At 43.6% G+C, this 27,419-nt stretch overlaps 1 protein-coding gene across 1 annotated transcript in view; it reads left to right on the forward strand.

The window, feature by feature from the left end:
• The first annotated feature begins 9,282 nt into the window (after positions 1-9,282).
• The window catches only part of SIAH3 (siah E3 ubiquitin protein ligase family member 3), an 89,519-nt gene continuing 71,382 nt past the window's right edge, over positions 9,283-27,419 (forward strand). Inside the window, exon 1 of the mRNA XM_019525468.1 lies at positions 9,283-9,554. Coding sequence (XP_019381013.1) covers positions 9,420-9,554 — 135 coding nt within the window. The 5' untranslated portion in view covers positions 9,283-9,419. The remainder of the gene's footprint in view (positions 9,555-27,419) is intronic.

Raw genomic sequence — 27,419 nt, forward strand, 5'->3', positions numbered from 1 at the left:
TTTTGTTGGGAGGAGAAGGGAACCCCACAATGGGGAGAAGTAGATCGCTTGTACCAGTGCCAGTGATACAGGCATTATCACCTCAAGTCTCTTCTGCTTCTTTAAAGCTATCCGTTGACTCTCCATACTTAGTTTGTTTAGGGGGCAGAGGGGGGTTATTTTTTCCTTTTTAATGTATGAAGCCAGTGACAAAAAGCCTGAAGTCAAAATGGGACAGTTAAGACACTTGCTCAGTGAGAGAAGCAGAATCTGGATTACAAGTCAGCACCGGGGATAAGAGTGTAATAATAAGATTATATGGTGACACTCGCACTGTCTGCAGTCCTGACTGCTGGCTGCTCAGGCTGAACATAGCACTCAGTACAAAATGCCAGCACATGAACAAAAGAGGGGCAAACTCAAAATGGAGAATCCTCCTCAGTTGGAAAAACTCATCCCTGGAGACCTGTTAAAATTGCTGATTGCAGGAGCTACCACTTGTGCAGGTTGCAGCAAAAGGAGCCTCTTTCATTCATAACTACTTGTTTCTGTGCACTTTTATCTCCAGTGGAAGGCAATACATGCCATTAAATTACATTAGCTTTCTGAAATGATATTGCCTGATGCAGTATAATTCACATGTGGGCACTACATTAGGCTGACAATTTAAAGCAATACATCTTTATGTTAATGTGGGCACCAGGCCCTTACTATGAATAGGAAACCATAGAGGTTACTTTACCTAATAACAGCATGAAAATGTAATGTGTCTTTATCAAGCTGTCATGTTGCTGCTGTGAGTTAAAGAAGACACTGTCTCTGGTGTAACATTCAGAGAGAGAAGTGGCATGAGGTATGTGCCATAAACTGTCCTGTTCATAAACCAGCAGGGGGACATAAAGAATGTAGCAGTTTGATGGGAACAAATTAGGAAGACGACGACAGCGGCCTCTTTCCCTAGACACCAGATGTCCCTTACGGAAAAATGAAGAATTTCCTTCTTGACCCAGTGGCTAGAACACTCATGTACTAATAAGAATCATGTAACAGAGGTGTCTCAAAACCCCTTGCAGCCTTGGTGTCCTTCAGTGCCAGAGGGAAATGTAAGTCTCTGCTGAACGAAGGTTAACAAGAAAAGTCCTGCTCAGCAAATATGTTCAGAATGAGTGGTGCAGACAGCCACAAGTCGCAGAACTGACTTTCCTCATGTGGCGGAGAAGGGAGCTATACGCTGGGTTTATGGATACTGCTAATTTGCACAGTGGAATAAGGGCCATATTGCTGAGTGATTTAGACAAGGCCAGCAACAGCCTGCGGTGGTGCAAGCTAATGAGGAGGGGGACTGAACATGGCCAATCCAAGAGTGCAGCTGAGAACTGTGTCCTTGTCAGCCGTACTTCTGGGCCCAGCACAGAGCCCTCCTTGGGGTAGGAGACTTTCCAAATTGGTGCCAGGCCTGTGTGATTGCTTTTTTACATCAGTTGGCCACAAGACCTCTCATATGCACTCTAATTTGTGAACGAGCATTTGTAGGACCCAGCTCAGGTTTAGGCAGGAAGCCAGAGGCAAGGGGGGGCTGGCAGATCCATGGTGGGGTTTGGTGTGTCCAAGGGGGCTGGTGGGTCTATGTGGGAGCTTCCCAGTCCAAGGGAGGTTGGTCAGAGGAGTAAAACTAGTCTGGTCAGGGGTGGCAGGGGTAGGGGGTTGTCCTGGGAACATGTGTAAGCATTCATTATTTGGGTTAACCCATTTAAAACCAGGTTAACCCATGTCAATAAAGTTAGCTCTTGCCTGACAAGATCTGACTTTAAATCGGGGGCACCCTTTTTATGGTGATCTAAGCCCTGTGAATGCTTGCATACCCAGCTATTTAGATAGCCCTAACTGAATTTAGAGAAATCTAAATGTAATGCTTATACACACCCAAAAGTACCTTTAAGATGGTAGCAAGCATAGCACAGTTGGCAAAATCAATAGGCATATCAAAAAGAAGAAGGTCATTGCTTATCCCATGCTCACTGCAGGTAAGGCTTAGTTAGAATCTTGCAACTCCCAGAAAAACAGGCAGGGGACTGAGAAAATATTTGGTGAGTCTCTATAGGACCCCAGGCTTATGCTTTCACAGGTGAAATCGCCTCATGGGTGGCTAGGCAGATGTCAGAGGGCAAAGATCTGAACAAAGGAGACAGCTAAGTGGCACCAGCAAAGCATGAATTAACAGCAGGGAGAGGCAAAGGGAAATGAAGGAAGAGTATGGGCTAGCCCACTACAGAGAAGTCTTAATTCCCACTGACACATGCACAGCTAGCTTCCAGACAGGCAGCAACATCACAGTCTGCCAAGGGCAGCCCCCAGCTTCTGCATGAAATCAGTAGTTACAGCTGCTAAAACCCAGAGGAAGAGAGTGGGAAATCAGGGACTAGGTTTCCTGAGATGAACTGCAGATAATCAGAATTTCCACTTACACAGCACTATTGCTCCAAAGCTCTTTTCTGACTACTGCAGCATTGCTAAAACACCCTTGCCTCTAAAGTTAAGGCTCACACCTGGGTGGGGATCAATCCGGTTTCCACTGAACTCAATGGCTGCCTATATATGTGCTCCGGAGTCTGGGAGGGTTAATTAGAGCAGCTCCCAGACAGTCTCTCTAATTAAAATGCTACAGTGTCACATGTATTAAGTCCCTGCACGTTTAAAAATGGCCATGGGATGCTTGATCTAAATTTCATTCAATGAAGTTTAGATAAAGCACCTCCCAGCCTTTTTTAAATGTGTAGGGGCTTAATAGACATGATGCTCCAGTGTTCTAATTAAAACAGAGCAGACTCAGTTAATTGGGTCTGTTCTGAAGCTTTCTCACTGGAAAACTTACAAGCACATGTATAGGCAGCCAATGGGATCAAGTCTTCCCTCTCTCACACAAAAAACATACCTAAACTTTTGTGAGGTGTTGGAGTTAGACCTGCGTACAGGGGCAGATCCAGGAGGGGTGCAGTAATGTAGCTGCACCTCCCCCTCCTTCCATCCCTGCTCCACCCAAACTTTAAAACCAACTGTTTGGCAGTGGCAGCAGCATTTCTATTCAGGCAGTGCTGAGCGAGACAGTCGACTTCATGGCTCATTACTAGTGCTCCAATCCCTGCTAATTTTTCTCCATACCACAGGTGTTAACGATCCTCTTTTTTAATAGCCTTGATGTTCCACTATTCAAACTATCCTTTCTTCTGCAATTTTGCTGTCTATTAGCCACTCCTGTAATGTTTCTCCTCTGTTTCACAGCCCTGCAGACTGTTTTTAGTACCAGCTAAAAATCTTAACTCAGGTGTGATTGTATTAAATCAGGGATAGAAATGACTTGTAGTGAAATATTGGAGGCAGTCAAGACACTCAAGAAGGCTAGATTTTGTTTTATCAATCTGAATAAGAGACATACATTTAATTATAATAACTATGGGACTAACGACACAATATTTTTGACTGTTTTGACTATTTTTGCCTAGTTTGTTGTGTTTTTTAAAGTAATGTATGAGGTAGAAAATTAGTGCACATTCCAATAAAGTTATAATTGTTTTTGCTTTGATCTTAAACCAAATATTATAGTGCTACCACCCTAGCATATTAGTGACTGAAAAGAACTTAGAGCACATGGATAAATATGGTTGGGGAAAAAAGTATTGTGTAAAGTGCTAGAATTGTGAAATTACTGTCATTTCATAGAAATAAAATCTTCCAGCTTTTGTAAAATTTTCCATAGCATGTTTACTCAAGAATGATTTCAGATTTGAAGATAATGCTTTGCACTGAGAGACTCAAGGAGATCAGTATGTTTAGTTTATTGAAGAGATGGTTAAGAAATGACTATAGATACCTATATGTGGAGAAGATGTCCAGTGTTAGAGGTCTCCTTAACCTCAGAGATGAAAGCACAATGAGTTGCAATGATTAGAAGTTGATGCTAGACAACCTCAAACTGGGAATAAGTTTTGCAGTTATTTCCTGGTTGGATAAAACTACAACTGAAGCAACTGCCCAAGAGATTTGTGAGGGTCCTTTTTTATTTGAAATGTTTTAAGTCAAGATGTTCTGAAATGTTGAGCTCTATTTCAACTATGAGCTGGGCTTAATGCAGCAACCACTACATCATAACGAATGATACGTGTTATAGGAGAAGGCAGACCATGATAGTCCCACTGGCTTTAAAATTCTTGGATATTAAAGCGGCCCTTTCTCCCTGCTTGTAGCTGCCATTTCCCTGCTTTCCTGTCGGCTATTAGCTGTTTCAGCACCACGTGGCTCCCGGCTGCATAGCTGGAGCATAGGACTCAGCAGGAGCCGCCCAGCCTGGTCCAGTCCCAAGGACTGGGATGATCACCCGTGGCCCTCCCCCCTAAGTTCTTATCTGAATTTCCCTCTCCGGCACAGGGAGGCAGGAACAGCCCCGGGGACCAGGCTAGAAGACTCTGCTAAGCGCAGGGCTTCTGGATTGGGTTGGGGTGGGGCTGGGCAGGCTAGGCCTTGCTTCTGGGCTGCTGGGTCCTGTGGGCTTCCCCTGAGTCCTACTGCTCCTGGCTCCTGTCATCTTTGACAGGCAGCCAGGAGCAGATCAATATTAATTTTCTAATCTTTTAGAAAAAAATAGGCCTGATAGATTGGGCTAGCGGGCCGAATCTGGCCCGCAGGCCGTATTTTGCCCATCCTGATCTAAAATTTGCAGATCAGATCATGTGAGGCACCTCCTCTTTCTTCAGTTTGCTGCTGCTTTTTCAGTCTGTAGTACTTGAACAGAGCACATAGGTGTAGTCACTGCCTTCTGAAGCACCTGGTAAATGGACACTTACAAGACAGAAAATGGACAGGTATACTGGCTAGTAAGCAATACATAAATCAGCATAGGCAATAATGCTGCTATGGATTAAAGCTAGCTTCAGTTTAAATAACAAAGTAGCAGTTACGAGGGTCAGTGGTGAATATGTAGAAGGGATTCATTTTTAAAAGCAGAAAGGTGATATACACACATCTGGGTTATACCTCCTAGAAGCCAGCAGCTTACTTGCTTGACCCATGTGTTTCAAGGTATTATAAACCTATATAGTATCTGTACCATCTGTAATGTCCTATGTCAAGCAGCCTTGCCTGAAGTCTTAAAGGGAGTCAGTAATTGGGTCATACCAGCAGGCTAATAAGCTGTCTGACTAGATACTAATCAAGCACTACACCCTGCAGCAAGCCGTGTCTGCTTCATCCTTTCTCAGGATACAGGTTATTGAATAGGGTTGTTTGAGATAGGCTTAATTTCCTTCACACCTGCACATAATAGGACAGATTCTAACCTGTGCTGTACAGGAGTAAGCCTGGAGAAAGTCTTTTAAGGACAATGTAGATTTACACAGAGGTAACCGAGACTAGGTTTTGAACAGATACGTTGACAACCTGCCATGCCTGACAGAAGGAACAGAGAGGGAATATGGGAACAGAGAAAGGAGGCAGAATGTAGAAAGGTTGTTCTAAAAAGTGTCTAGTTGAAAGGAAAAAGAAATAAAACTGAAACCCAGCAATTTAATGTTTCACAACCATTTTTGTCTGAACAATGTACTTTCCAGGTCGTAGGGCCTGCAAAGTTACACTCTGTCTGGACACCTGCGGCTCCTAACTAGAGTTTCAATTTCACCTCAGCAACTCAACTAAAAAAAAAAGCAGGAAAAATGGATAGCTAGCCTCAGGCATTTCTATACATAGTGATGAACACGGTGGCTGTAGCTAGACAGGCAGTCCTGGCCACCTCATAGCCTCATCTTATGGCTAGTTCAACCTTCAGGTTCTCATCCAGTGTTCCCTGCTCCGCTTACGCTTAATTTGCATTGACATTTTAGTGATTTCTTTGCAAAAGGTGGTACCCAAAGAGGGAGAGTTTAAAAACATTATTCTAACCATTCAGGATCTTAGCTCTGTGGTGGAAAGTCCACGAAGTTATGTGATTGAGGCTCCCGATTGCAATGGCAAACATCTAGCACAGGGGTCAGCAATGTTTTTGGGCAGAGTGCCAAAATGCTCCAAGCTCCATTTGTAAGATGTTGGTATGCTAGGGATGGACAGTGGGGGAGCTGTGAAGGGCCTGATCCTTGTTGTGGCAGCACAGCCCCATCCCCTTCCCTGCTGACAGCCCTAAGGCACACGTGCCGAGCAAAATGCCTTTACACGTGCCAGGAGTTGCCAACCCCTGATCTAGCATCTAGCCTCCCTACAGCCTTCCACTTCAGGCAGTTCCATACAAACCAGGAGTAGTACAGAACCTAAGAAGGAATCAACCAGTGGGTCTGACTTTCCAATGCCTTACACCTTGTCCATGAACTTACACCTGCACTGTAGTAGCATTTCACACTCACCAGCATTCACTGTTACTCAGGTGTAAAGCCAGATCCCCAAAGGTATTGAAATCAATGGAATTTAGGCACCCAAATAGGAGTTAGGTGTCTAAATACCATTGTGGATTTGGTCTAAGTCAGGACAAGAGGCAAAGCAGAGGAGAATCAGGTCTCGTGGTTCCCTAGGGAGCTCAGTCTTTCTCTGCAGAGCTCTCAGTCAGCATATACTCCATACCACTCAGCATGGGAACACAAGCACTGAAACCTTACAATACTGCTTCCATCTGTCTCTGAAAGGAGCAGAACTTTGTGACCTGAGGGACCCCTGCAGCTGCATTTGGCAGCAATGTCTGATTCAGCCCAGCCAAGGTCTACAAGGTAACCACTTTTATCTTCTTCAGGCGATGAGCAAGGATGTTGAAAAATTAACAAGTATGTGCTGCTTATATGGGAATTTTAGCAGAAGGAAATTGTGAGGGAAAACAACAAACAAACAGTGCCAGTGAGCACAACATGAAAAACTTTTAACCTTTACAATACAGATCCTGAATGCTTGTAATTTATGGGTGAACCCTCTAATTGCATTAAATCAGCAGGGATCCTGGTTTTCTCTGATTAAAATGTGGATTTTATGTTACTTTTTTAAATCTGAAAATTGGGGATTTTTTTTTAATCGGAGAAAACCAAGATCCCTGCTGGTGATAACTAATGCAGTCAGAGGGTTCAAAAAAACCACAGCAGGATAGTACCTGTATTTACCAGTACTATGCTGCTGTGGAGTTAATTAGTTTCTCCAGCCTAATAGGGGCACATATGTGGACATGCAACATTTACTGCACAGCTAATTAGTCTAGTCCACAGTGAACATCTCATGTAGATGAGCCTAGTAGGTCAGTGCTGGCTATGCACTGTACCAGGAGCCTGGGCAGCACAGAGCCACCTAACTCAGGACTTACATTTCCATAAGGCAGTGGACAGTCTAGGGGTTCAAATCTGGTGCTTGGGCCTTAATTTTTATAAAAGTTTCTCTCATCCAGTCAATGAAACAGAAATAATCCCTCATGACTTAAATGACCAGTCATAAATATCACAGTATTCATTAGTCTAAGGCATTATTTTAAAATAGTTGCTTTGACAACTTCTAACCTGAAATGAGTTGGCAGAAAGCATTTGAAGAATTTCAAATGACAAGTTAATAAAGAGATACTGATGCTGGAAAAATTTATGAACAGAGGAAAGATTAAATTTCATCAGCCAGGCTTGCTCAATTTTCTTGAAGCTTTCTTGAAAAAAATCTCAGCACCTTGTTTAGAACTGCAAGGAGTATCTTCTGTTCTAATTTTAGAGCAAAACTTAAGAACTTAGATGTGTATATCCCCACCTTATTCTTTTTCTTCTCTGCATGACTGCTGTTCCAGAATTTCACAGTATCCTGCATATTTATCTATTCAAGCTTTTTACAAAGATCCTCTGCAGTCTGGCAGCAACAGTATTGCAGTATTGATTTAGGAACTAGCAGTTGTGACAATTCAGTCACAGATTGAAGCTAGCTCTGTATGTGGGCTGCTCTGTCCTGAGCAGAATTCTGATCCCAATTGCTGGTCTCACATTTAAAAAAAAAAAAAAAAAGAAAGCTACTTTTATCTGTTATGCTTTGAAGGGAAAAGGATTACAAAGACTAAATAAGCCATCTGAGTACTTAGCTAACAATCCTAAATAGCACCCTGATAGGAAGTTCTGGCAGGGAGCTAATTAAATTAGCCCTCTTTGATTGATTAACAAGCACAGCAACATATCACACAGGCTTGTCCCACAAAATGAACAAGCATTTTGATCCATGTGTTTGCTATGGAGCTTTTGCTCACCACCAAGCCTGGTTATGGGACCCATGTTTAATAAATCTTTTTGGCTTGAGCAAGGTCCCTTACCCACCAAGGTAGAGCTATATTGGTCATAACATACAAAAAACATGTTATTTTACATGCACACTCTTGATTAGTTTTTTTTAATGTTTTGGACAATCTAGTGGTTAATTAGTAATTTGCTGCCTACCAATATGCAAATGAATGACAAGGAAAGGCCTTTTGCATCTGTAATTATTCTGTTGATTTACAAGCCACTTTTCCTTCAGTGTTAGTGTCTCTGTGTGTGTGCATTCATGCATCATGTATTTCATTATTTTTAGAAGCATGCTCTGTGTCTTTTTATACTCTCCTAGTTCCAAGCATCCAGTAATTACTGTTTTGGATGCTACAGGACTGATCCTTCACCTCGTATGAGCTCAGAGGAGCAGCACTCACTTAAACAGAGGAATGCCAATGCACACCCCTCACCCTACCTTTTTAGGAAAAATGTATTAGTGTGCTTGGACTCTCTTTGCTGGGAAGTAGTTGGAAATAAGATTTAGAAAGCAGCAGGGTGACGAAAATCCTAATCGCAGTGCACATGCACACACACACGCACATAGATTTATTTATATAACCAAATTGACTTCTGCTTAATCCCAAAAAAGAAATTGTAATTCTCTCCTAATATTTGATTTTTCTCTAAGATGCTTTTGTAAGTAAAACACAGAGTCTACTGAATCTATTTTGCTACTTTTTAACAGTTTTACTGGTGGGTTTTGTCAGTGCTTTACATTTAGCATTGGTATTAGAGAGCTCTTTTGTTACATTAAGTCAATTAATAAATGGAGACATTAAGCAATCAATTTTGTCTGCATATCTCCACAGCATTACGTATGGCTGGCTGTAATCACAAGATAAATGCAATGTGCTGATGTATGGTAATGTTCAATAATACATTCTCCACCAGGCTCAATTCATCAGGGAGTTTCTGTAGGGGAGGCATTTGTTATTGGCTGTCTCTGGACCTCAAGGATAACATTTCTGTCCTTTTGATTGGCTGACCCACTGCTGCAAGATTCTAACCATCTTATTTTGATGATGAATATGAAGGCATGCTAAGCTGTTCAGGAGTGTAGTTCTTGCAGCCTGCACTCCTTTCCTAGTCTCAAGGACTAACAGTCTCCTTCACTGCTTTCCTTACCATCCAACAACAACAACAACAAAAGTTGTGATGCTTTTCTTCACCCAGTGTTTTGGGGCTGTATTAGATCTTATTCACCTAAGGTTTCAGCACTACAAGGCTAAGAGGGTTTTCTCAGCTGCTGGGCAACTTGTCTGTGTTGTAAACCCGACACACAGCCTAAAGGTGAGTTAAAATATTTTTTTCTGTTCCAATCTTTATGCCTGCCTAGTCTGTTGTTTTTTTCCACAGGGAGCTAAGTGATGTTTCAGCACGATAATAGATGCTGTTGTTAACACATTGCAGTCCCGGTGAAGAGGCTGTTTGTGTTGTCTTTTTGAGTGTTTTACTTCAGAGCAAAGGGAAAGCCATCAGTTCCTAAAAGCAATCCTGCAAAGTTCTTACTTCAGCTAATATTTTTGCCTTCTTTCATTTGTGTAACAGAGATTCAAGAGACAAATGTTTGGCAAAAGAATTAGAAAAGTTCGATGAAAATATTTCCTTTCCTAAGATATTACTAATGTGATCCTAGAAATCCTTCCAAACTGTCTCACACCGGAGTACAATGTACTGATGACTAGCAACTGAGAAGGAGTAGGGAAAGAGTACTGCTTTTTATTGCTGAAAAGTGCTTCTACATGTTTTCCAAGGGGAATCTGAACACCTTTTTCCGGCATGTCAAGCGTCCTTAGCCATTTGCAAGGTGAACATATTTTAGGCAGAGGAGAATAAATTTGCCTTATAGCAAAACCATTTATAGCAACCATTAAAATCCTCTTGCTATAATCTCTTATTTATAAATTTCTAGATTTTCATTGGCAAACTGGCAATAGCGGTGTCTGTGCCAAAACCGGATGGTTACAATCCCATGCAGAGAAGAGCCAAACTATTAACAAGAAAACAAACTACTGGAAGTTTCAAATTTAATTTATCATAGCAGTAAATTAGCAGCTTTGACAATGTGCATCTTGATTTGAGGAAGGTCCTCACAGACCTAACTTCAACTCCCAAGTGTCCTGGTATAGTATGTGCTAGGCTTGTGCAAACTGAGGGATGAACTCTTCCAGGAGAGCCCCTTTGTTTTGGTTGGGTTAAGGTCTTCATCAGGAATTCGGAAGGGAATCTCTTCCCAGCTCTGGGCTTCGGGGGAATAGTTTGATATGACAGAAATCTCCTTGAACCTTGGTTAATGCTATCATGATCATTTTTTCTTATTCCAGAAAGTTGCACTCACATAATGCAAGCTTCTAGGAATGGTATTTGTAGTGTCAGACAACACTACAAATACTCACACTGAGAGGGAGACGTCACTCATAGAAGTACAGCCGTTCCTGGAGGACATGCTTCTGAGCACACTGACAACACAGAGGGAGTCCTCTGCAGTTAAGATGAGATAGGCAGGGCTGGCATTCAAAGACTGCAAAGGGACTTTTTTACTATTACTTCATTTCACTTCTTACTTAATCATGTATGGAGCGTTCCCCATACCAACGTAAAGGTATTAAAAAATTCAGTTGTGTTGCTAAGGTTGGGGAGATAGTGCTAGAGATTTTAAGGCATCTTGCTGAAGCACCAGGGGTATGCAGTCCAAGCCTCCCTCTAGACCAGTAACTCTCAATCAGGGTGCTGTGACACTTAGCTGTGCAAACATAATTCATAACATAAACCCAGCGATTTCAAGTAGGAATCCACAGTGTTAAAATCATTCTGTCCTGTTGTGGTCTTTGAGTTCTTTGCAACAGAAGAATTGATCCATTATTTTTTCTGTAGTCAAGAAACAAGTGAAAAAAGATCTTCACATTTCTAAGTGAATAAAGGATATTTTTGAAAAATGAAGATTGTAGACAAACCATCATGATCTGTTGGTGTCTTGCCACTTTGAAATGCAATTCTCCTTTTTTTTTTTTTAAAAAAAAGAGGAAATGAGTATCCTATGCTTTTGCAGTTTTAGGTACAAAAGGGGAAGAAGGGCCTTCTAGAGAAACCAGTCCATCAAGGTGCAAAGGGGTTGAGTGCCCACTAAGGCAAATGTAGTTGAAGCTGTTCAGTACCTCACAGAAATAGCCTCCTTTCTAATCAAAGTAATTTCTATCTGGGTGGTGGTCCTCTCTTTGTACTTTCCAATGCACTAGGATAGGTTGGCATTTCTACTTTTCATCCCTATAAATGAATGGCATTTCACCATACTGGAGTTGTATTAGGATGAAGTTCTCCTTGGGTTTGATCCAATACCCACTGGAGCCAATGATAGTCTTATTTACTTCACTTCGGATCAAGCCCACTATGCAAAGCACTTGTTGACGTAAACAGGGGTTTTGTTTGGGGTAGAAATGCTGGACTGAACCACTAATGAAAACTCACATTTACTTCTGTGAGTGTTGCCTATATATCAGTCTTGTGGGATCCAGCCCAACAGGTACATTTCATTATATACACTGCAGAGGGAAATGGGTCAAGAAATTATTTCAGTTTGAAAAAAAAAAAAAATGACTGCTAAGTAAAATGGCCATCAAAGTTTCTTTTTTGTATAGGATCTAATTTTTGCTTGGTAAAATTTAGAAAGAATACTGTTAATATTAACACATCAGAGGTTTCTATTTTTAATCTTCTTCTTCCTTATAATTATTATTAAACAATTACAGAGTGGCTGAGGCTCATTACATTAGGCACTATACAAATATGTAATAAATTGAGTTATACAAGGTATGAATTTTAGAAATAACATGTCCTGATATATTAATGTACAAACTGTAAGAAAATGAATGTGTTGTCCTTGGGCGACTTACAGTATTATGGAAACTCTCATGTTTCATGGTTTGCTATCCATGCCTTGGCCAATCAACTGTAACTTGTGTTTCCTGCTAACCCTAAAACGGGGGTGGCAAAACTACAACCTGTGTGGCAGGTGGCAGACTGGGGATACGGCAGGGAACAGCAGATGGGACAGGGAGCATAAAACAGAGCAGCAGATTGGGTGGGGAAGAGGATCAGAATGACACTCATGGAGGGTGCCATTCTAGGGCTAATCTGTGACACTCCCTCTGTTCTAGAAGATCTTTTAAAAATATAAAAATAAAGTGAAAACTGTATTAAGGCTGCACTCTGTAACAATGAATACACGCCAACATGGGCGACTGGTGCCACCTTAGTCAGGGGGAGGCATGTGCCCCCCCCAGCAACCAGTCAGTGACTGGGGGGGGGGAGGGAGTTAGTCCCCCCATGGCCAATCTTGATGACCAGGGGCGGGGGTGGTCCCTCCATGGCCAATCTCACCAACCAGGTGCAGGAGATCCTCCCACAGCCAATTTCACTGACCGCAGCTGATCATGCTGACCAGGAAGTGGCCGCGGTGCCTCATCTGGTGCCCCCGCTCCCTGACTGGCACTTGCTGCGGGGCTTCAGAGCTCCTGCCTGCCCCCTCTGCCTGTCGCCTAAGCAGGGAACATGGCCTCTCAGGGAGTGCACGTGCACCCCCTATGCATCACCACTACACACCGATGTGGGAACAAGGGCCATAAGAAAAGTAATTTTTCCCTGCCAAAGTTGCAAACATTTCTTCTTATGTTAAAACTGTGAGCTCTTATATTGGGATTGTCTTATTACATACCTGTATAGCTCCTTGCAAAAGGGGTCCCTGGTCTGGTGGCTACTTAAACACAAATAATAAATAACAGGGCTTTAACATATTTTTTGGTGTATGATCATGTACTTTGACACTTCCTAGTGGCCAAAACCTTCAGCCAGTGCATATCTGCATAACTCCACTGAGAACAGTTTTTACATCAGGGCCTTGATCATCGCCATAAAAATCAATAAATGTAGAATCAAGTCCCAGCTGAGAATCTGTAGCTGTGCAACGTGTACATGTTGCACGATTCAGTGGGTCTGTTTTTACCAAGATGTTTATTGACCAGCGCAGTGCAGGGAAGTGCTGTTGTACTCATTGCTGATGTGCTGTGGTAAATTTTAGAGACTTGCCTAGTGAACTTGACTGAATTACTTCAGATTCATTCCTGTGTATTGTAACTGAGACCAGAATGTGGGCCATTGACTGTAGTGAAAGTGCTTCCTTACTAACCCCTTCAGTGTAAGTCTATATTTGGCAGCAAAATACACATTTAGAAACACATACCTTTCCTCAGGCAGAAAAGACTGTTAACTAGGAAGGCTCAGAATCCATTTAGTGTATTTATAAAATTTGAAAATGTCAATGCAGATAGCTGTATTGATCCACAGTCATTTTTCCTTCTTATGACAGACTAACACAGGCAACTCATAACAAGGACAGACAAGATTACAACCATCACCCTCAATTTTCTGCATTTGGTGTGGGTATAAATAGGGTTTTTGGAACCTGTTTCTCTTTCCTACAGCTCTTTGCACTTTGTCCTTTCACAAGCTTTCCCAAGAATGCTAACAGCATCTTGAGACCAGAGGCATATGCTGGGCTGTAATCAAAATGCACTTGCTGAGCAGAGAAAATCATGTATTTACCATGCTTCTATAGGTCACCTTCATTCTCAATCATATTATATCCATTACTTCGTAACCTGGGATTCGTTCAAGCAGACAGGCACTCCAAAGCTCCCCTTTGAAATAAAAGGCACGAGCGTTATTATGTAGCTAGACACTCTAGCTAAACAATTGCACTCTTGAAGCCCATCATAATTAAAAAGGATTGCTCAAAGTAGCCATACTTATTGCTCTGGATAAAGGACCTTAGCCTACTGTGCAAGTTTTAAGTACTCCTCTCTTTTTCTTTCTTTCTCCCTGTGGAACAAAAATGGAATATGTGTTGGTTTGTGTATAAAGTAAGGTCAATGCATGTCTCCTTTCTTCTCCAAATGTTAACTTCACTGCAGATTTACCAGCCCCCGATACCCTCTTCCCCACTGAAATACCGCTAATCAGACTAGAAAAGGGGTGGTGCAAGTATTAGACCCTTCATGTCTTCAGTTCACAAGCAGAACATAGGAAGGAGGGACATTTTAATCATAACCCTTTCTTAAATCATTCAAGCTCCATCTTAAAATTAGTTAGATTTTTTTGGCCCTCACTATGCTGATTGGGAGGCTGTTACACAACTGTGCTGCTCTGATGGTTTGGAACTTCCTTCTAATTTCCAGCTTAAATTTATTCATGGCCAATTTATATCCATTTGTTCTTGTGCCAGCATTGTCCTTTAGCTTTTAAATAGCTCTTTTCCCCTCCCTGATGTTTGAATGTATTTATAGACAGAAATGACATCCCTTCTTAGCCTTTGTTTTCCTAGACTAAACAAGCCAAGCTTTTGTCTCCTTATAAGGCAGGTTCACCATTCCCCTGATCATCCTGCTGGCCCTTCTCTGTACCTGTTCCAATTTGAGTTTGTTTTTCTTGAATATGAATGACCAGCGTTAAACACAATATAGCAGATGAGGTCTTACCAGGGACTTGTACAATGGCAAGGGCACTTCCCTAGCTTTACTGGCAACAGTTTGCTGGGTACATCCTATAATTGCATTTCCCTTTTTCACAAAAATACGACACCTTTCCTTTTGCTGCAGCAGTTTTTCTGCATATCAGGTTATTTCCTGTTAATATTATTGATATTTTTATTATGGTTCTACATGTAGGTCCCAATCAAGAATTAGGTATTCCTTTTGCTTGGCATCATATACACACATTGAAAAAAACATTCCTTAGTACATCATGGGCTCACTCCTATTTCATCTTTATGCTTCTGAGAGGCAATTATGTAGCCTTGTGAAGGTGTTTTCCGGCACTTACGCACAGTTCAGGTTCTAGACCAACCTGTGGTATCAGATTACCCCAGTATGTGTTTACCCATCAGAAGTAGCATAGTGGCAGCAACTCAGGCTTTCCCCTTTTAACGCAATAATGTACCGGTTATGGCGTGCATCCAGGGAGCAGGAGATGCAGGCTCTTAGTCCTTCTCATTCACCTGATTAGGATTTGAACTTGCATTCTCCACTTCCTGGCATGTACTCTAATCACCAGGCCATAGGCTAGGCATTGCCAACACCATTCTCTAGCCTGCTTCTTGAAGCTGAACCACCAACTAGTGAGGAGGAGAAGCCATGTTGGGCCAGGAGAAAAGAAGCAAGTTTGGTGGGAGTCTCTTCTTTCCCCTCTACACATAATTAATGTAGCAGACCCACACAACTGCTTTATCATTGAAGCTTGCTGGTCTTCATCTTGGGTGCAGAGTGGCCGTATTCACTGCTATGGCAATATTAACTGTAAGGTTCAGAAAAGACATTGGTTTCCACTACCTAAGTGCTACATAGTCAAATAAAGTTAGAATAGGATTTAGCCCTATACCTTTAAGCCTAACTCTTTATGAGTAATGTCATCTTCCCTAATCTATTTCAAATGCTTTCTTGTCTCTGTTTCAAGATTTTTTTAAAAATAAAACCACCCATCCTCATTTTTGTAGGATTCACAGGCTATCATGACATTATCAAAAGAGCCGTATCGATTGTGTGCTGTAAACAGCTTAATCTTACATTAAGCTTGGTCATAACCTAGTTTACTTGGTCAGTTTATATTTTAACTAGATTTCTTTCTTTCTTTCTTTTTTAATCTGCTTTAACTGGGCCAGAAAAGGGAATTTTACACTGTTGGAATAGTTTGTCTCCATGCATAAAGGCCAGCCACACTATGTTGTAATCTACTTTATTGCCAACGGACTTTAATAACTTTCAATCAGGATTAAGTGTTGTGGTAAATTGTAGCCACATGGGACTTATTCATTGCAAAGACATGAAGAGACACTGAAGCATTCTGTTATTTATCCACTGTGACTTAATTTCCCACTCCATTGACCCGGACACCTCGACTTCCTGTTCAGGATTCTGAGTAGTGCAGCTGAACAAGCAATTTCCTGTTGGAAATAGCAACATAATAATAACCACCACTAGAGGGCATTTAGAACACAATATATTTACTACACTGTGTTAGAACATAATATATTACTACATTACAAGCATGGTTAATTTGATAGTGCAAATGAGTCCTTATCAGTTTTCACTTATTCCTAAATTAGCATTTGATACACTGTAACTTGAAAAAGTCTTAAAATTCTTCCTAAAAACAGAGTGTCCCTAGACAGGCAGCAGCCATAGCTGATTTGCTACATCCCTTTAACTACTGCTTCAGTTAAACAGATTTCAAAAGTGAAACCTGGAAATCAATGTAATGACAAACGGTCGAGAAGCCTCAGCATTTGCCTACATCTCTGTATAAATGCAACCATAATGATTCACATACAACCCTTTTCCTGCATCAAAGGGATGTGAGAATATGCTTCAGCAACTCCCCCTGGGGGAGATGGTCTATTAATGTCTCTGCCTAATCCCTGGAGTTCTTTTCTATTGTAACCCATTAACCTTGAGTTTACAGACATAAACACATACCATGGAAACTTAGCAGAAGGTACTGGGGCAACAAGGGCTTCCTTTTACGTGTATAACGGACATTATGGTTGAAAATTAGGACAACTCAGAGTTTAAATGTAATCTCTTAGAATAACAATTGTGACATTTCCCTAGAGAAAATAGGGATGAGAAAATATTTTTCTCCTTATCTCAGAAGTTTCTGTTGTTCATATTCTTCGGGTTCTTTCTCCCTGTGGAATACTAAATTCTTCTGGTGCCAGATGCCACCTCTCCTGAGACAGCCCTGGGTGTGAGGGCAGGGCATTTCAATATTTAGTTGCTTTCCCACTCACCTATGATGTTTGATTATGAAAGGGGCATTAGCATTCACCAGCAACACATGTTGGTTGCTTCATCAGGGAAGCCAAATGCTGAATACCAACCCCAGATGCTCAGAAATCATGAGTCAAGTCTCCCCAAAACAGAAGTTTTGCTAAAGAATCATAACACCTAAAAAAAATTTTTTTTTTTAAATTAAGGAATCTGTTCTAGTGTTAGTCTTTTGGCGGATTTATGTTTTTGAGCCTTTTCTTACCATCAGAACTAGAGGATTCTTCCACACGCATTACCCCCCTCCCCCTTAAATGAATGCTGAGTTTCTCAGGTAATATGATTGGGGACTTAAAGAACCCCCCCCACAAAATCATGAAACATACAATGAAATTGTGAGATTTAGCAATAACATGAATGTGCAGGGAGGGAAAAGTACTTTGCCCTCAGGTCAGGATCAAACTACACTTCCTGTGCAAGGTGGAGAAAGATTATAGTAGAGATAAATTAAGTTATATCTTTTATGAATTTTTTCACTGGAAAATGCAGATGTTGAGACAATATACAACATTTGGAGAGGGATTGGGGGAGGATAATGAATTTGTTACCAGGAAAGGTTTCCCAGGTCCAGGATGGAATTTCTAGTCAAAAACAGACAGTGAGACACCCTTTGCAGAGAAGCACAGAATTTAGGGCACTCCAGGAGGGTGAGCAAGACACTTACTCGACACACCAACTAGAAGGGGGTGCCAGAATCCCCTGCACTGGGAGTCTTTGTAGCAATGGCGAAAGCCCTAGACTGCCCCTGCCCTGCACAGGAGCTGCATAGCACAGCACTACACCATGGACTGTATCTTGGGGGGCGGGGGATGTGGGGGCGAGCAAGGCAAGTGGAATGGTATTCCTCCCAGACCTCAGGACCCCTGCACTCCAGGCACTCAATTTGCTAGCTACACCTCTGGGGCACTCAAATGGAATACAGGTAGACTTAGCTTCAAAGTCCAAGTTAGGGGGGAGCTTGGTCACGCCTGAAGATAGGCTGCAGATTCAGGCGGACCTGGATAGGCTGGAGAATTGGGCGAATCAGAACCAGATGAAGTTCAACACTGGCGATCCAGGCTGACCTCAATAGGTTTGGAAGATGGGCAGATGAAAACCTGATGGCATTCAATAAGGAGAAATGCAAGGTGCTCCACCTCAGGAATAAAACCCGCATCACATGTATAGGCTCGGCAATGTTACACTTGCTAGCACCACGGCCAAAAGACACTTGGGGTCATGACTGACCGCAACATGAACACGAGCCACCAATGCGATACCACAGCTGGCAAAGCAAACAAAACTCTGGCTTGCATCTACTGATTATCTTGAGCAAGATGCAGGATGTCATCCTCCTGCTGTACTCAGCCTTGGTGAGACCGCAGCTGGAGTACTGCATCTAATTCTGGGCTCCACAATTCAGGAAGAACATGGAGAAGCTTGAGAGAGCCCAGAGGAGAGCCACACACATGATCAGAGAATAGGCCTTATGAAGAGAGGCTGAGAGCCATGGGACTCTTCAGCCTGGAGAAGCGTAGGCTCAGGGGGCAACCTGGTAGCAGCCTATAAGTACTTCAGAGGTGCTCAGCAGGATCTGGGGGAACATCTGTTCACCAGAGCGCCCCAGGGGAAGACAACGTGCAACAGTCACAAACTCCTGCAAGATCGTTTCAGGCTGGACATAAGGAAAAACTTCTTTACTGTCCAAGCCCCCAAGGCCTGGAATGGGCTCCTTCCAGAGGTAGTGCAGGCACCTACTCTGGACACTTTCAAGAAACATTTGGATGTTTATCTTGCTGGGATCCTTGGACCTCAGCTGGCTTCCTGCCCGTTGGGCAGGGGGCTGGACCCAATGATCTTCCAAGGTCCCTTCCAGCCCTAACATCTATGACTGAGAGGTGTAAAGTGCTCCATCTGGGGGCAAGCAATCCCCAACATACCTACAGGCTAGGTGGTGCCAATTTGACTAGCACCATGACTAAAAGGGACCTAGGGGTAATAACAACCATTGCATGAACATGAGCCATCAGTGTGATCTTGTAGTCAGCAGGGCAAACAATACTTTGGCATGCATCAACCAATGCATCTCATTTAAAACTGAAGAAGTGATTCTTCCACTGTATTTGGCACTGGTGAGACCACAGCTGGAGTACTGTGTCCAGTTCTGGGCACCACACTTTAACAAGGATGTGGAAAAACTTGAGACAGTCCAGAAAAGAGCCACCTGTATGATCAGAGACTTGCAAGGCAACCCATACGAGGATAGGCTGAGGGACTTGGGCCACTTCAGCCTAAAAAAAGAGAAGGCTGGGAGGGGACTTGGTAGCAGCTTACCACTACGTCAGGGGTGTACATCAAGGGCTTGGTGAACAACTGTTCACCAGGGCACCCTTGGGGAAAACCAGGACTAACGGCCACAAACTCCTGGAAGACTGCTTCAGGCTCAACTCTAGGAAACACTTCTTCACAGTCAGGGTGTCCAGACTGTGGAATAAACTCCTCCCAAAGGTGGTGCAATCACCCACCCTGGAGATCTTCAAGAGCAGACTGGATGGTCACCTTGCTGGGGTCACCTGACCCCTGTTGTCTTTCTGCTTGGTGCAGGGGGCTGGACCCGATGATCTTGTGAGGTCCCTTCCAGCCCCCAACAATCGATGAATCTGTTCTCCCTGATATTGAAAGACTTGAACCTGGGTGTCACATTCCAGGTGAGTGTCCTACGCACCTGGTAGGTCTGTTATGAACACCTGGCCTCATCCTGATGGAGAACAAAAACATGTCTTTAGCTCTTGAAATTTTTCATGGGACAAAAGAAACTGTTACACTACACTCCTCATTTTATACCTGATCTGTGAATAAACAGAGCAGCTAATAAATGCCTGCAACAAAGGAGTGATGACAAGAGACTGGTCTTTATTTTCTGGCACTGCTCGTCTGACCTGCAGCAGGGTGACAAAGCTTAATATGTCTATCATAGGATAGGGGTCAATAACCGTTGCAGTGGCTTGATTCACAGCTCTGAATCTGGCACCCCCTTGTGAGTATTATTTTATATTTTATCAGAGAAAAAGAGAGAGAGAAAAAAAAATGAAAGGCCCTGCATTTAAGAACCACCAAGAGATTTTTGTCCTCTAAATGCCTGTGAGGTGAGTCCCATTGGCGAGGGAAAGAAGGAGAATACACATGTCAAAGAAATGCAGTTTCAGTCTGAGGTGGTGAGGTTTTCTTTAGGACAGCAACCTGTGGGTCACAGTCTGTGGAGCCATTTGATTTGATCTGCGGATGTGGGGCTTCAGCAGCTGGATTAACCCAGTTCAGGCCAGGCATGCAGTGGTCCAGCACTAGGACCTAGCTACTGCTGCTTTTTCTAGCAGCTTCACAGGGGAAGTGCCATGGCTTAGTGTCCACAGCTGGCGCTCATCCCCATGGCTGCAGGGGAAAGTGACTGCACCCAAAGTCCCTCTGCTGCTGCAGGGAAGAGTGCTGGCTGTATTCACTCTCCCCATGCTTCAGGAAACAGTAGTGGCTGGGTTCTAGTGCCTGCTCACTGCATGCCAGCCTTCCTCTGACTCAAACTGGGTCAATCCAGCCCGCAGCCTGAAAACATTGCCAACCCCTGCTTTAGGAGATCAAAGGGGTCTGTCTAGGTGATGCTGTGTGGGTTTTTTTTGAGGGATAGTTAGTTGTCTTAATGCTCCTCACCTGGAGAAGCAGCTGTTAAATGGATGTGAATTTACACCCAAACTTTGCCAGCATTTGAGAGTAATGTAATTTGAAGTTTTCCTTTGGGCCTAGCTATAAATGTGAGTGATTTCCTAGCATATCTTCTTTTGCTGTGATAGGTGTTTGATCTGGAAACTAAGCACTTGAATGGCAAAGCATTAAACAACTTATCAGATTGTTCCATTTTTATTTCTGTTCACAGCTTGTCAGAACTTTCTTTGCTTGGTACTTCTACTTCCTTCCCATTGTTCCTCATTCTACCAGTTGCCTACTATTAGAAAATTTTGAAGCAAAAGATTTTTCTTGACTGCCTTATACTAACTTGATTTTAGTCTGTTCTTGTCCCCATTGAAATAAAATGTCATTAACGTCAATGCAGCTTTGGGATCCTTATTTGCAATTAAGATAATTCAAAAGGAATCGCAATCATTTAATCAACAGATTGTCCAGTGCAATCAATTCGTCTATTGATAGACTGAGTCCAACAATAAAAACAATCACCAGATAAAAGATAGGAGCTGCAGAAGCAGAGAAATTTAGCTGTTGTCACCCATTGATGTGAATAGAAACCCAGGCTAAATCTAAATACTCTTTACAGGAATTATTTACCAGACAGATTCAGGCCTGGTGGAAGGAATATGAACAAAAGATAAAGTTTCAGAGGTACAGGAAAGCTTCCAAATCATAACAATAGGGCATCTGCAGCTAAAAGCCTCACTCAAAATGTTGGCTTAGTGCTTGAAACATATATTCTACCCAAGATTTCCATTTGAAGGGGAAAAGAATGTCCTGCTGCTTTAGATGAGCTGCCTAATGCTTGCCTGGTATACAACTTGAAGCAGTTTGTTTATTTAGACACATTTCTGCAGTTCACCAAATGTTAATGGATTTATCCTCACATCACCCCATGGAACTAGGAAAGGGTAAATAGGAAAGGGTTGCATAGAGCTGGGAGAGTTGGTTATCTGTTTCATAGAGAAGTTGGGCTAGAAGGGACCTACAGAGATCATCTATTCCAGTCCAAGTCTCTGCCAAAGCAGGGTCATCCCTATCCAAACCATCCTATACAAACCATAATCTAAACTCTACACAAGACTACCATCAACCAGACACAACATGGACCTAACACCCTAACTTGCCACAGGTGAAGCAGAGCAACCATGTCAGCCAGTGTTCTGTTTCTATCAAATAAATGTCAATATATGCTCAACAGATCTGGGTAGAGGGCCACACCCCCCACCTACAGAGGAAGGCAACCTTCCCCTCCCCCCGAATCCATACCAATCTGACCATGGGGTAAAATTCCTTCCTGACTCCAAATATGCCAATCAGTATGATCCTGTATGGGGGGGCAAGACCCTCTTGCCAAGAAACCTCTGGCTTTGGTCCCAGTAGGAGCATTGGCACACTCCAGTCAAAGTCCCCAGTCCTGGCTCTAGCCAAGACTGAATGCCTCTAAGGAATATTTAAAAACACCCTGACACATATAACAGAGAAAGGAGGTGTGGGGACAACCACCAAAGACCAGGAGCATGAGAAACCTATTGTAGAGCATGGGCATAGCTGCACCTAGATCATCCCCAACCAGTGGCTGTCCAAACTCTTCTTGAACACCTCCAGTAATGAAGAGTCCACAACTTCCCGAGATAATCTATTCCGCTGCCTCAGTGTTCTAACAGTGAAGAAGTTCTTCTGGAAAGCCAATCTAAACTTACTTTGCTGCAACTTCCAGCCATTGTGCACATCCTCCTCTCTGTAGCAAAAGAGAACAGGTGTTTCCCTCTTCTTTATGGTGGCCCTTCAAGTACTTTAAGATTGCTATCATGTCCCCTCTTAAGCACCCTTTTTGCAAGCTGAATATGCCTAGTTCCTTTAGCCTCTCCTCATATGACTTGCTTTCCAAGCCCTTTATCATCATTGTTGCCCACCTCTGGACTCTTTCCAACTTCTCCACGTCCTTCAGATGAGGCGTAACCAATGCCAAGTAGAGAAGCACTATCACCTCCTGTGTCTCATATCTAATGCATCTATTGATCCAGTTTTGGGATGCATCGGCATTTTATGTGGCTTCATCACACTGCAGACTCATACTCAGTCTGTGCTCTCCCAAGACTCCCAGGTCATTTTCTATGGTGCTGCCATCCAGCCAGGTGTCCCCCATTTTATATTAGTATTTTCAATTATTACTCCTGAGGTATAGCACCTTGCATTTGTCCACATTGAACTTCTTCCTCCTAAATCTAGCCTAACTTTCCAAACTGTTGAGATCCTTCTGAACTGTGCATCTGCCAACCTATTTGCAATCCTTCCCAGTTCTGTGTCATCTGCCAGCTTGCAAAAGAAGCTTTATATACCAGCATCCAAACTGTTAATAAACACATTGAACAGCAACGTGTTTATTCTTGATGACTTGATTTTCAGGGAATCGGAGCCATTCACAAATTCAAGTCACATTTAGTGACCAGATTCAGCCATCAATTGACATTTTTGGACAAGTTGAAACACTCTGATTTTTTTGCTTTGAAATATTTTGGTTTCAAATTTCACTATTAAAGTATGAAAACAGTGGAGAAGGGGTTAAGTAACCCCCAAATGCACTTTTGTTTTAAGTCAAACAAAATATTCAGGATTTGCCCAGGACACAATTTTTCATTTTCATCTTGCTAGGGACCCTCCCCCCCCGCACTGTTATGAAAAATGCATTGATTGTACAGCCCGATTTGCTGCTATCCTGCTTGTAAATGTGGGTAAACCTACAGAGGGGCTAGGTGATTCATTGAAATTACTGGCAGACTGGAACTAGAATCTAGGTCCCCCAAGTGCCAGACCTGGTCTGTAAAGGATAAGCTCATCCTCACCCTGGCACCAGGCTGTCAATTGAAATGAAAAGCCAGTCACAGACACAGCAGAGCGCAAACAAGACCAAAAAGCATAACATCAAATGGGTAACCCCTCGCTGTCTAGAGAACAAATAAATGCTACAGATAAACCGTGAGGTAGCTGTACTTGAGCAGAGTGCATCACCACCTCATCAGAAAATGAAAACGTTTCTCCAGCATAGAAGACGGCCATGTGGAAAATAAGCAGAGTAATAAGTGTGAAAACCAAGTAAATAAACCCCACAATGGATATTACAAATTCCTGCTAGGGCAGGAGCAAGGTTAAGGTCACCTTCAAGCTTTGTTGAAATGGGAGTTTAAAATGGAAGTAGCAGGATGATATTATATATGATACCAATACCATGGGCTTTAGCTTTGCAGACCCACAACCCGCTAATGCATAGGTGCTGAACTAAGCTCACAAATTGCATCATAAACTTGCTGGGATGTCTCACGGGTTTCAGATGAAGTTACGTTCAGAGATTTTTGGCAGGGTTGAAGCCTTTGTCCATTATCTTTATGTTAAAAACCCACAGATTTAACCCAGTTGAGGGTTGTATTAGAAACACTAGCTGAAACTTGCAAAACGTTTCCGATTAATTTTTTATTGCAAAAGTGTTTCTTTAAATACAGGATTTTTAATTATCCTTTGGCTGAATACTTTAACAGAATCAAAACTTCTCACCCTCGAAAAGGCTACATAAAGCTGTCCATGTAAACACAGGCTTAGGAAAATAAATACATGTTCTGTCTAAAGTCTGACCTTGTGACTTGTTCATTGTCATAGAATAAGAGGGCCCTTGTACACATGAGGAAATTGCCCCTTTTAGTGGTTTAATTGCCCTTTTTAATGATTTAATTGTATAACAGTGTACACATTCAGTGGCGTGTTGCAATCAAATTTTGTAACAGTGTACACGTTCAGCAACATATTTCCATTTAAATGACCTTTTTATGTAGCAAAGTAAACCACATCCCATGTATTTTAGTTTGCTATGAAACAAATTACAGCAATATTCCTCACGTGTACAAGGGCCCTATCTGGAGAAGGCAGCGAGGACAGTACATGGGGAGCTGGAAGCCTACGTGCACTCAATAAAGCTCGGGTTTGGCAGGCTATCAGTGGCCCGTGCACTGCGCCACCTTCTCCAGCTGCCCTCTTGCCACCTTCCTAGGGCAGCCAGCCTGTTCCCAGGTGGTCCCAGGTGGCAGGAAGGCATGGTCCATGGGGCACTAGAAGGCCGCCAAGCTGGAGCTTCCCGGCGGCTTGGATCTGGCAGGTGCTGTCTGTGAGCTGGGGCTGCATCTGTGCAGCACCCCACTTGGGCAGCCCTGGAGGCACCATCACCATGGAAGGGAGCACCAGGCCTCCCCACAGCTCAGGGGCTGTGTGACCCAGCAGTAGCTCATGCAGACAGGCTCTGCTGGGGTGGGGGGGGACGGACGACAGGGAGGGCAGGGCAAAGCAGCGAGGGGTCAGATCTTTTTTTTTTTCTTTCTCCTAGATTCTGTTTGCGTCTCCCACAGCCAAAAAGCAAGCTGCTGGTGGGCTGCACAGCTCCTGAGCTGAGGGAGCCCTGGTGCTTTCCTCCATGGTAGTGGGGCCCTCCGAAGGCAGCACCAAACCCCTGGCACCCTGCTCAAGCAGTCCCGGGGGGGCACTGCCACTGCAGAGGGAAGCACTGGGGCCCCCCGCAGCTCAAGGCCTGCTGGCAGCTTGACCCCCAGCTGTGGGAGAGGCAGGTAGGTTCCAGGGGGAACAAAAGGATCAGGCCTCTCGCTGTTCTCTCTGGGTTTTTTTTTCCCTTTGGTAGAGCCTGCCCATGCCACGGCAGGGGGCCCCGGTGCTTCATTCTAGCTCTGACTGACTAATCTACATATCTGTTTGAAATGCCTCAGGATCTACAATAATAACACAATTACTCTGTCTGTCCAGAGCACTGTCTGTCCGGAGCACTCTGGTTATTTCAGTAAGCATTGTGATTGGCTGCCAAGACAACCAATCAGAGTGCTCTGGACAGACAGAATAAGCCTATTATTATTATTATTATTATAGATTGGGAGCCTGGAAAGTTTATATAACTAATTTGTATAAAACTAGGCAGATTACAGCCATTTTTATGTTTCAGTGGGAGGTACAAGTTATAAAAATAACCATCCCACCATTGCAACTGCTCATCAATCAGATCACAGTGCAGGATAGCATGTTAGACCTGCAATCACTGCCAGTTGCAACTCCATGGCCAAGAGTGTTTGCCAAGCTTGGGTCATGGGGCTGTCTTTAGGTTTCACCTCCCCAGTGGTACCTGTTGAATTTGATCAAGCTCTGCTCCTGGATAGCCATAACATAGGAAATAGTATAGTAAATTTAGCCAGGAGATAATGCTCAATTCCAGGTCTGAAATTTTAGCGTATACAAAGAAACCTTTTGAATTGTCCGAAAGCAAATCCAACCACGACTCTCACATCCCTTTGATATACACAAACTATGACTACAACTAGGGTTACCATACATCCCGGTTTTCCCAGATGAGTCCTCTGATCTCTGTATGAGCGTTTTTTGAAATCTGAACAAGTGTCCAGGATTTTGCTTTGCTTTGCTGGTGGGAGCAGGGGGAGGGCGATTTGGAGCCAGGGAGCATCACGTGCATCTGTGTGCACTGCAGCAACTGAATGCAGGTAAGTCTTTGGGGGTCAGGGGTTGGAGGGCTGGGGCTACAGCAGAGCAGGTAGGACAGGGGAAAGTATCTGCCCCTCCAGCAGGGCAAAGGTGGGGGGGCCCTTTGAGGGCAGTAGGGAACTCCATGGCTGGTACCAGTGCCATCACAGATGCTGTTGCCAGTGTTAGCAGGGGTGCAGTGGCCAGGAGAAACTGCCTAGGGAGAGAGGGAAGAGGATGCGGGGTGCTGTGACCAGGCCATCTGGCGTGGCATGGGAGCCCCAGCCCAAGGCAGGGGGTGCCACAGGTCTCCCCTCCTTCCCCCTCCAGCCCACACTGGGGCTGGACTCACTCTGCTGCCACCCACATGAATCAGAATCACTGTGCTCCAGCCCAGTTGGGATAGGGGCAGCTGGGGTCCCCTACAGCATGACTGGGGGGAGCAGGGGGCTGCAGATCAGGAGTGAGGGGCACCAACAGGGCTGGGGGGGTTGTGGCTTGGAAGTAAAAGCACAGGACTGGTGGGGGGCTGTGGGACAGGACTGCAGGGCACTGGCAGGGACAGGGGGCTGCAGGTCGGGAGTGAGGGTTACCAGCACAGCCCAGGGGAGCGAGGGACTGTGGGTCAGGAGTGAGGGGCAGCAGCAGAGATGGGGGGCTGTGGTTTGGGAGTGAGGTGTCCCCCCAGTAGGTGTCCTCTTTTTTTAGAACTGGAAATATGGTAGGCCTACTACAACCAAAGTCTAAATATTATTTGCAAAAATCTTTTGCAACAGTGCATCATGTGCCTCAACTTGGAGGTAAGATAACCTGTTCTCTTTCCCCTTTAAATGTTCAGTCTAATTTCAGAGAATTCAAGAGGGAGGCAAAGGCAACAATATGGGCACAGGCAAGTGAGAAGGACATGGACTGTACCATTAAGACAGCTGGCCACTTAGCCAAGACTCACATGCAACAAAGCTGAGCAGCCATTTCATTGAAAATGGGTCTGCACAAAAGTAGACTTACCATATCTCCAGTTTCAAAAAAGAGGATACCTGTG

This window comes from Gavialis gangeticus, unplaced genomic scaffold (assembly GCF_001723915.1).
Source record: "Gavialis gangeticus isolate Ggan-Ray unplaced genomic scaffold, GavGan_comp1, whole genome shotgun sequence".
NCBI classification, from domain to species: Eukaryota; Metazoa; Chordata; order Crocodylia; family Gavialidae; genus Gavialis; species Gavialis gangeticus.